At 37.3% G+C, this 11802-nt stretch overlaps 1 protein-coding gene across 4 annotated transcripts in view; it reads left to right on the forward strand.

Moving 5' to 3' along the window:
- LOC122967880 (proteinase-activated receptor 2-like) overlaps positions 1 to 1487 on the forward strand; it is a 42271-nt gene extending 40784 nt beyond the window's left edge. For all 4 annotated transcript variants that reach the window (XM_044332672.1, XM_044332669.1, XM_044332671.1 and 1 more), the window contains one exon: positions 361 to 1487. In XM_044332672.1, coding sequence (XP_044188607.1) covers positions 361 to 1418 — 1058 coding nt within the window. In that variant the 3' untranslated portion in view covers positions 1419 to 1487. The remainder of the gene's footprint in view (positions 1 to 360) is intronic.
- The last annotated feature ends 10315 nt before the right edge of the window (positions 1488 to 11802 follow it).

The following is an 11802-nucleotide window of genomic DNA, read 5'->3' on the forward strand; positions in this document are numbered from 1 at the left end:
GGTGTTTTGCTCTGTTCATCCTCTTTCCAGCCTCTTTGTCAAGATATACTGTAGGAAAGAATAAACATTACAATTAACAACATCAATAGAATTAGAATAGAATTATTAACAATAGAATATCTCATTGCATCTTCCCTGTGCTGGGAATCTTGATCAAAATGGATATTGTTGTAATGCTGCTGACTCAAGCTCAGAGGACTATTATTACAAGTAGGAAACAGGTCAAAATGCTCATGGTTGAAAGGGACAGAGTGCAACTCACATTTGAGTTTCAGATGTAGTCAAATTAAAGTTTGTTCCTGCATGTAAACCTGCATACTTCTGCTTTTCACATGTTTTAATATTGTCACTTCACAACAGAAGAAGACGTCCCTGATAAAGAGAGCCCAGATGGGGTAGCAGTCAGACCCCAAGACAAGGAAATCCTGAGCAGTCATCTTACAACTATCTTCCTCCCAATCATCTACATCATTGTGTTTGCTGTGGGGCTGCCCACCAACACCATGGCAATATGGGTATTCCTCTTCAGGACTAAGAAAAAGCGCCCGTCGTCAATCTACATGGCAAACCTGGCTCTGGCTGACTTGCTCTTTGTCATTTGGGTCCCCCTGAAGATATCATACCACTTCAACGGGAACAACTGGATCTACGGAGAAGGGCTGTGCAAAGTGCTGGTGGCGTTTTTCTACAGCAACATGTACTGTTCCATCGCCTTTATCACCTGCATAAGTGTCCAGCGTTACTGGGCGGTGGTCCACCCACTGTCCGTGCAACAGACGAACAACTGTATATCTGTTGCCGTCTCCGTCACAGTCTGGGTGGTGGTCTGGCTTATCACCATCCCTCTCTACCTGCATGACCAACAGGTCAGAATAACAAACTTCAAGCCAAAAATCCTTACTTGCAATGATGTTACCAGGGAAAGTCAGGTGAAAATATCAGCTGGCTACTTCCTGACAATGGGAACTCTGGGATTTGTTGTTCCCACTATTGTGTGCATCATATCCTACATCCTCATGCTCAAAGCTCTCAGGAACAGCATGACAGATGCTGCCATCACCAAGAAGCGACGGAAGGCTGTGGTCTTGATGATCACAGTGTTGGTTATGTTTTTAGTGTGCTTCACCCCCAGTAACATCATGCTGCTGGTACACTATATCCTCTTGTTGGGCGGGGCTGACAACCACCTGTACAGATTTTACATCGCCACCCTGTGCCTGGCCAGTCTCAACAGCTGCATCGACCCTTTTGTTTACTACTTTATCTCCAAGAACTTCAGGGATCATGTGAAGAACACGTTCCTCTGCAGGAGTGAGAGAACAGTGAAGAGGATGAAGGTTTCCTTCAGGGCTCCGAAAAACTCACAAGAGCAACACACTATGCCTAACTCAGATAACACACAGAGCACTGAATGCTAGTGGATTAATCATTATTAAGCTGTTTTATTCCTGATCATTTTCTCCCTTCAGATATCGTTTTTCCGGCAACACTTAATTTACAGGTCTCTTTATTTGTATATCAAAATAAAATTAAGTGTTACCTTTTTTTCTTATTCTACTGTGACGTCTTCCACCTCAGGTTTGGTTCAGTACATGTAAGGAAATTTAGGAGTCATCTTTGGCAATGACCCCCTGTTTCAGAGCTTTGAGCTGTCTAAATTACTGCTTATATTGTTTTAATACATTTAATTGTCTTTATATCTTTTACGACACACTTGTTTTATGCACTTTGCTTGATGCAGTTTGCTTGATTTCAGCAGGGTATGAATGATTGCCTTTGTGTAGTTTTAATGGGTCTAATCTTTTATTCCATGTTGTAATTTGATGAATTTTCTGTCAATGTTTGATGTGCCAGAATTGAGACCCAAACCTAAAATGGGCAAAATTTAGCAGGTTTAATACTGTAGGATAAAAGTTTGTCTGTGTTTTTTAAAGTAATAAGTTTTGCTTGTATATCTACATTTTAGTTTGTCAATAAAAGTAATTGTCTAACTAGCATTTTCCTGACTCTGTGGATGGGTCGACATGGGAAAGGTCAATCCAGGTACTTCTCATTTTCAAAATAATCCTGATATTTTAACCTTTGCTCACAATCCAGGGTTGTGTTAATCCAAAATTCCTCTCAAAGACAAAATTTCATCCCAATTATTTATTCTGTGTGTAGAGGATTTTTCATACCTCCCAGGGCCTGGCATAATGTCAGAAATATCTCTTTCTTTGTCCAACTGTAAAAATATCAACTAAATTGCAGCCATTTTGTGAAAACACACATCATCCACCCTTCTTTGTTTTTTCTTCTTTTCTTTTGAAATGGCATTTTAACACCGTACTTGTTCACTTCAGTTAATGATTGTCACTCAGTTCTTGTTCACTCCTCCTCTGTTACACTGTTGCACAGAATACTACGGGAGATGAAGGTTAACTTTTATGGAACTTTATTTATCACTGTTCTCAGTTTACGCACAACATGTTAGCATATGCAACCAATAATACAATTGACTTCTCCCAACAAAACTCTTCTTCTCCTCTTCTTTTTAACCCTCTCCACAATTTCCCTACTATGGCAAGTAACGTAGGTCACAAAAAACATGCCCCTCAATATTATTTCCCATTTACTCCCTTACAGCATGTTGAAGAACTGTTACTGTAGATTTCACAAAGCACGTAATAAAAGGCAACTGCAGTTTTCAACATATTAAACGTGCAGTTGGAGTTTGTGCTTCCTGTTTGGGACTTGACAAAAGTAAGGAAAATAAAACTTTCTCCAAAGTAAAGATAATCTTTACAAATTGAACCAGTTTTTACATATTTTATACTTTTATAAGCTTGCCTTGTGTTTAGACTCAACCCAAAGTCACAACTCCTGCTTGTCCAGAATGCAGCAGTTCAGATTATTAGAGAAGTAGAAAGATGTGGTCACATCACTCAGCTGCATATTTACCTTCGTTACTAGATTGCTTCAGAGCTGTTTTTTTAAGATTTAACTGATCATCTTACGTGATAAGGTCGATTTTGAAGTCAACAGGGAATTAGAGGGATTGACATGAACTTGACCTTCGCTGTAATGTCACGTATCAGTAGTTGCACAAAAAGATAAAGTGGACGTGGCAAACTTTGTACAAACCAGAGACATTTAGTCTGATGAAGTGCATTTGTCCACTCAATTTATGTTAATCCAATTAATCTAATGAATCCAGAATATTGAGTTTTCTTTTTTTGTTGTTTGTTTGTTTCTTTTAGCTTTTTGGGGTTTTTCTTTTTACATATATTGCACCATACTAAGCATGTTCTGTAATGAAATGTTGAAAGTAGAGCTGAAACTATAGCTCAATTAATTGATAAGTCAATCAACAGAAAATGAACAGGTAGCTATTTTGATAATCAATTGTTGCAGTCATTTTTAAGTATAAACGCCAATACTTTGATGGTTCCAGATTCTCACATCTTAAAATTAACCATTTGTAGGAAATTTTCATGGATGTTTTTCACAATTTTCTGATGTATAAAAAAAATAAACATTGATCAATTGAGAAAATAATCGGCATATTAATAAATAAAGTGAGATATTTCGTTCCAGCATCACATCAAACACATTAAGCGGCAGGAGATTTGGAAATTTGATTCATGACCTCAGTATTTATAAAATCCAACAAAGAACATCGGTCATGAACGAGAAATAAATTTTGACCTGATGATGTCACTACATGAAAGGCTAGGGGAAGGGTTCAAAAAAGTTATTAAATTTGATCCTTGGGGTAACAGCTACCAAATTTCATTGCAATCCATCTAATAGCTGTTGAGACGCTTTATAAGCTGCAAGAGAACATGCAAATAAATACAAGGACTTACTATTTTGGCAATGTTTTGTATTTCCTGTATACATATATACAGGAAACACCCCAGGTGTCACCTTTTCTTGGCCTTGTGATTTATCTGTCTGCTCTCTCTGCTGGTCCTCCAGCTGTTGGCCAAACATTTTATTCAGCTGGGGTTGTTGTTGTTGTTTTGACGATTGTTTTGTTTTGCTTTGGTTGCGGTGATCCTGATGGGACAACATCTTAAGGGAGGGGAAGGGGTGGGTGTCACATTTTGTTTGGCCTTGTGATTTACCTGTCTGCTCCCTCTAGAGGTGTTCATGAGGGCAGCTTGCAACAGCTGAGGGCCCACAGGGTTCCCAGGTTATTTAAGTCCAGGCTGCAGCACAGCCCAGTCTCACATTCTTCTCTGACTGCTTACGGCTGCTGCTGGTTGCGGCTCTCTGTTCTCCCCTTCAGCTACTTGGTTTGGTTTAGCTCTGTTTCCGTAGTTTGGTTATGTTTTATGTTCTTGCACCTTAAAACACTCACACACACATTTTACACTCATGCACATCATACACCACTGACTACTGATTTCCACACTCCATATTGTGAATTTTTCATTTTGTTTAATTTTGTCTAATTTGGTTAATTTGTGTTAATTAACTTATTCTCTATTAAAACTAAGCATGGTGTGTGTTCTATTTTGGTGCGGCCAATGAGCCGGGTCATAACAATATATATATTTACTGAAAAAATTATTTTATTGCACATATGTTTTACAGTGAAAAGCTTTCTGTCATTCCTTGCTTTGTACTTTCTTTAAATATGCATCACTTCTAAAACAAAACAACCTTTTGTCTAAATATGTTTGAGTATCATTGTGAGAGTGAAAGACAACCAAGAAGCAACAGTTATGTGATCAGCAAACATCCCTCCTTGGTATAGTTTGTTTAATGCTTCCCCCTGCTGGTGAGAAATGTGCAGTACATCCGATATGTACACTAACTGAGCACTTTATTAGGAACACCTGTGCAATTAAATGCAATCCAATACAACCGCTCTGACATAAATTCTACTTGTCACTCAGTTCTTGTTCACTCCTCCTCTGTTACACTGCTGCACAGAATACCACGGGAGGTGAAAGTAAACTTTTATGGAACTTTATTTGTCACTGTCCTCAGTTTACACACAACATGTTAACATATGCAACCAATAATACAATTGACTTCTCCCAACAAAACTCTTCTTCTCCTCTTCTTTTTACCCCTCTCCACAATTTCCCTACTATGGCAAGTAACCTAGGTCACAAAATACATACCCCTCAATATTATTTCCCATTTACTGCCTTACATCATGTTGAAGAACTTTGTGTTTGGTCATCTAACTGGTCATCAAGTCAATATGACCAAATAATGATTTCTTTGTTCAGGTGGGATCTGTCACTGTAGATTTCACAAAGCACGTAATAAAAGGCAACTGCAGTTTTCAACATATTAAACATGCAATTAGAGTTTGTGCTTCCTGTTTGGGACTTAACAAAAGTAAGAAAAATAAAACTTTCTCCAAAGTAAAAATAATCTTTACAAATTGAACAAGTTTTTATATATTTTATTCTTTTAGAAGCTTGTCTTGTGTTTAGACTCAACCCAAAGTCACAACTCCTGCTTCTCGAGAATGCAGCAGTTCAGATTATTAGAGGAGTAGAAAGACGTGGTCACATCACTCAGTTGCATATTTACCTTCGTTACTAGATTGCTTCAGAGCTGTTATTTAAGATTTAACTGATCATCTTACATGATAAGATCCGTTTTGAAGTCAACAGGAAATTAGAGGGATTGACATGAACTTGACCTTTGTTGTAACGTCACGTATCAGTAGTTGCACAAAAAAATAAACAAGACGTGGCAAACTTTGTACAGACCAGAGACATTTAGTCTGATGAAGTGCGTTTGTCCACTCAATTTATGTTAATCCATTGAATCTAATTAACTCAGAATATTGAGTTGTTTTTTCTTTTTGTTTGTTTGTGTCTTTTTGTTTTTGAGGTTTTTCTTTTAACATATATTGTGCCATACTAAGCATGTTCTGTAATGAAATGTTGAAAGTAGAGCTGAAAGGAAAGCCCAATAAATTGATTAGTCAATCAACAGAAAATTAACAGGTAGCTATTTTGATAATCGATCAATTGTTGCAGTCATTTTTAAGTATAAACGCCAATAATTTGATAGTTCTAGATTCTCAAATGTTAAAATTAACCATTTGTAGGAAATTTTGATAGGTGTTTTGCACAATTTTCTGATGTATAAAAAAATAAACATTGATCAGTTGAGAAAATAATCACCATATTAATAGGTAGACCAAAATCCAGAGTTGCAGCCTTATCTGAAGTAAGCGTGGGAGACAGTACTGAGATGACGCTTACACAGAGTGAGATATTCAATTCCAGCATCACATCAAACACATTAAGCAGCAGGAGATTTGGTTTTTTGATTCATGACCTCAGTATTTATAAAATCTTTACTACGGGAGGACCGGATGTCACACTTTTACTGAGGAAACTGTGAAACTGTTGCAATATTGAACAAAAGTTACATTTTTACAGAAGAAGTCAGGACAGCAGTGCTTTGAACTAAATGCTCGCAATGACAATGCTAACATGCAACTAACATACTACTAAATTAGCACTAAACACAAAGAACATCTATGGATGATGGCAGTGGTTTGGTCATGAACAAGAAATAAGTTTTGACCTAATGATGGCACTAAATGAAAGGCTAGGGGAAGGGTTCAAAAAAGTTATTAAATGTAATCCTTAGGGGGACAGGTATCAAATTTCATTGCAATCCATCCGATAGCTGTTGAGACTGGTGGGTGTATGGGTGGGTGTCACTGACACTGATTTCCACACTCCATATTGTGAATGTTTAGTTCATTTTGTTTAATTTGGTCTAATTTGGTTTATTTGTGTTAATAAACTTATTTTCTATTAAAACTTATTTTCTGTTAAAACTAAGCATGGTGTGTGTCCCATTTTGTTGTGGCCAGTGAGCTGGGTCATAACAATATATATATTGAAAAAATTATTTTATTGCACATATGTTTCACAGTGAAAAGCTTTTAGTCATGTCTTACTTTGAACTTTCTTAAAGTATACATCACTTTTTAAACAAAACAACCTTTTGTCTAAATATGTTTGAGCATCATTGTGATAGTGAAAGACAACTGAGAAGTAACACTTATGTGATCAGCAAACATCCCTCCTTGGCATAGTTTGTTTAATGCTTCCCCCTGCTGGTGAGAAATGTGCAGTACATCCTATATGTACACTCACTAAGCACTTCAATAGGAACACTTGTGCAATCTAATGCAATCCATTACAACAGCTCTGACATAAATTCTACTCTTACGAGGCTTATACATTTTCAGTTTTTGTTGACATTATGAGAAAGGTAATAATTCTACTTTGTGTTTATTATTGAATTCGTAGTGGATGGTGGTGGTGTACTGGAGAGCATTATATTGAAAATTGTTGGAAATAATTTGCCCCCCTCATATATATTAATGTGGTGGACAATTGTTACTCCACTACATTTATTTCACAGCTAGAGCTTCTTTTCACATGAACACTAAAATGTAAAACCGACCCAACAATATAATACAATCCTGGTCTTGAAGAGGGACTGTGTCAGAATGTAGTTTTAAGACTTGAATTGTTTTAGTTTATGTTCAGCTCATTTGTCATAAAGTTGTGTTTAATTAAACTCCACACAGAAAACTGAGGACAAGGTAGTATTATTCCATCATAGGAGTACTGTAAGGCTGCAACCAACAATTATTTTCATTATTAATAGGTCTGACAACTATTTTCTTTTATAACTGATTGATTGTTCAGTATATAAAATGTCAGAACATAGTGGTGTAGGATATTTCTCAGCAGAACACTGTCTATCTTAAAAAGTGGGGGCTTCCATAAGAAAAATTGCCATTGCCTTATTCCTTTCCTTGTTGTTTGAATGTGTACATTTGCATCTATAATTATGTTAGAAATTTACAATAATTTTATCATAGTTCTTTCAGTTGTATGTGTGTTAAAATCTGGTAAATAATATCTCAATAACAACTAGAGATAAACATGTGCTGTTTGGCAGCATTGTAATCTCCTAAGCATAAGAACATTAGATTTTTAGTCACGGTAGTTGTTTGGTAAAAAGGTACAGTTTTTGAGAAGTTGTTTTAAAGTAAGAAATATTATCTGACCTCCAGTGGATGCCATGCCCTCAGAGGGGGGTCAAACAAAGATACCACCCCTGGGGGGGTCAGCAGTCCTCTGATTGGTCAGATGCTTCTTTGAAGTCCCTTACCTTACTGTACTTATAAAAGACCATCACTAGAATGAAATAATTGGATTCTTTTTGTTACTGGTACGAAATCCCATTCTTTCTCTGTGTTGAGACCAACTTCAGGTGACAATTCTTCATCTCCACTCCATGCGGTGGCAACACCTTCTCATCCCTCCTGACGGCACCATCTCACTCAGCAGCTACCAGTCCACAGACATGCTAGTAGCACACTTCTGCTCTGCTAACCGGGTGAATTCAAAAAGCTTAATCTGCTTAGAACTGAATTTTAAATTTGCCACCCCAGTTTACCAGCTGCTTCCAGTGATGGTCACTAGTCAGTCTGTGTTTGTTCATCTGTTGCACCCCCTTTTCTGACAAACTCCGGTTCTGCATTCATTCATTCATTGTAGCGTCATTGTTTGTTTAGTGAGTGTTGTTTTGTGTTATTGTTAGGTTAGTCTTTTAGTAATAAATGTTTTGTGTATAAGTTCATTGCCTTTGTTTTCTTTAACTTACTTTAAGTAAGTCACTTTACGTATCCGATCCCTTTTCTGAGTGCAAGTTAATCCCTTTCCAAAACTGTGTTAAAGATTCTCTTGACTGATCACCAAGAGAAGCTATTTATCAGTGTTGTTGTACCGATTCTGAAGTTATATCGCCGGACGAATAATTGAAGAAATTCTGCATAGTCATTATTCCCTGAAGTCCAAGTTAACATATTATATGTTTAAGGATAGGTTATGTCTTAAAACAACAGTCAGGTGTTCATATGGACAGTGAAAGAGTTTTCTTTGCTGTAATGATTCCTCCCATTCATGCTGGTTGTTAACAGATCCCCTTCAAATGTGTTTTCAATGGAAGTGATGGAGGCCAAAATCCACAGTGTGTCCACACAGTCATTTTGTGCATAAAATGTATTTAAAAGTTTATCTGAAACTTATATGAGGCTTCAGCAGTCTGAGTTAGTCATATCAAGTGGATACATACATTTACAGTCTTTTTAGTGTCAAATTTCCTCTTTGTGTTTCCTCAGACAGTGTTTCCCTGTTGAGCTGCAGTGGAGGTATAGTAACAGGAAGACGGACTTTGGCACTAAAAAGACTGTAACGATGGAAGATATTTACTTGATTTGATTCATTTGGACAAAATCTTCATATTAGCTTCAGATAAACTCTTAAATACATTTTTGCACCAAAGGAGGACTGTGGATTTTGGCCCCCATGGTCAGTGTGAACAGGAGGAACGATTATGGCAAGAAAAACCTATTTCAGTGTTCGCTGGTAGAGAACCTGAGACCCAAGGAGAAGCTGTGGTTTCTTGCACATAGCAAACATCCCTAAATTTTAACGTCAAATGTAAAAAAGAAGAAGTTTCAAATTTTCCACGGAATGTGTTGTAAGTGACAGTCAAAGAAAGGTCATTGCTTTATGCAAAGTCATAAAACATCAGCATGTAACTGGTAGATGTCCTGGTGGAAGACCATACAGTGCTGCTTGAAAGTTTGTGAACCCTTTAGAATTTGCTCTATTTCTGCATAAATATGACCTAAAACGTGATCAGATTTCCATTCAAGTCCTAAAACTAGATAAAGAGACATCAATTAAACAAATATGACAAAAACTTTACACTTGTTTGTTTATTTATTGAGGGAAATGATCCAATGTTACATATGTATACATTTATTTGAAGGGGAAATGAGAGTCGGGTGTTTCAATCAATGGGATGACAATCAAGTGTGAGTCTGGGCGGCCCTGCCTTAATTAAAGAAGAGAAATCTGGGTCTTCACTATCACAGTCTGAGCTTCACAACACAGGTTTGTGGAAGTGTGTCATGGCTCAAACAAAGGATATTTCTGAGGACCTTAGAAGAAGAGTTGTTGATGCTCACCAAGCTGGAAAGGGTTACAAAACCATTTCTAAAGAGTTTGGACTCCACCAGTCGACTGTCAGGCTGATCGTGTACAAATTGAAGACATCCAACACCATTGTTTCCCTCCCCAGGAGTGGTCGAACAACAAAAATCACACCAAGAGCAGGCGTGTAAAATACTGGGAGGCCACAAGGGACCCCAGGGTAAAGTCTAGGAAACTAAAGGCCTCTCTTGCAGTGGCTACAGTCAATGTTCACGAGTCCACCATCAGGAGAACATTGAACATTAATGGTGAGCATGGCAAAATTGCAAGGAAAAAAGCCTCTTCTCTCCAAGAAGTACATTGCTGCCGTCTACGGTTCACCCAAGACCATGTTGATAAGCCACAAGTTGATTGGAAAAATATTCTGTGGATGGATGAGACCAAAATCAAACTTTTCTGCTTGAATGAGAAGCATTATGTTTGGTGATGAGCAACACTGAAAGCAAGGGTTAATATACTTTTGGATCCCACAAATATGTAAGATTGGATAATTTTCCTCAATAAATAAATGAAAAAGTTATTTTTTTGTCTCATTTGTTTAATTGGGTTCACTTTATCTAGTTTTGGGACTTATGTAAATATCTGATCATGTTATAGGTCATATTTATGCAGAAATACAGAAAATTCTAAAAGATTCACAAACTTTCAAGCAGTACTGTATATGGATGTAGGAATGTAAGAAGGGGGAGATATACTGATATAAAAAGAAAAGCCAAGAGAGACTCAGGGTCTCTTTTTGGGCTTCCCTTTTGGGTTCGTCACTTGAGGTCCTTTTGCAAGTTTGCCTGTTTTGCATCTTTAAGTTTTTATTCACGCTTTTGTATTTTACTTTTTGAATTTTGCATTACTTATTTTTGAGAAAAAAAAATCCAAATAAAACTGGTTTGTAGTTTTGTACACTCCAACCAAAGTTCCTGACTTGTGCTCATCTCTGAGGTCTTCTAGTATCTCCTTCCAGGTAAGAGGGCGCCCCCCTGGGATATGGCTGACATGAGATTTAAATTTATTTGGATTACAAATTTATAATGAAATTTGCTAGGGATGAACTTGCAATATATATTAATTAATAGAATCTGAAAGATTTAGATTTAATGATTGAGATCAACCTGCTGCTCATGTGATAGAGGTATAATTTCAGTACATAATCAGGTTGACAGGTTTATTATAGGTGTTTAACTGGCTAAACTGTTAGGGCCAGGGCATCGACATTGCCCCATAAAACCGGGCAATGCCCTCGACCGTCAGAGTGGGCCTCCTCCAGTAATGACCTATTAGAAGGCCATCTTGGAGTACTTTCAAACCTCCAACACCTATTTGCACCAATACACTTCGTTGCGACCCAGCTGTCAGGCATTCCTTACTAAATAGGCCCGTTTAGAGCTGTTCAATGACAGCTGGTGATTATAGAAGACAAGCTGAAATCTGGTTCCCTAAGCAAGGCTAGGATGGTCTCGCGTGTAGATTTTGGGAACCCGTTTGATACCTGTGTCAGAGGTAGAGGAAAGCCGTCTGCCGGTGCCTTATCCACATCAGGGGGTTTCGGTTGTCTGAAGGCAGAAATCATTACAATATATAGATGAATATGTATAATATATAAGAAAACTAGCAAATATTCACATATAAGAAGCTGGTACCAGAGAATTTCTGGCATTTTTGATTAAAAAATGACTTAAACAATTAATCAATTATGAATATTACTGGCAATTAATTGTCAGTCATATCAGCAAATCAATTAATCAACTAATAATTT

This window comes from Thunnus albacares, chromosome 18 (genome assembly GCF_914725855.1).
Source record: "Thunnus albacares chromosome 18, fThuAlb1.1, whole genome shotgun sequence".
Taxonomy (NCBI): domain Eukaryota; kingdom Metazoa; phylum Chordata; class Actinopteri; order Scombriformes; family Scombridae; genus Thunnus; species Thunnus albacares.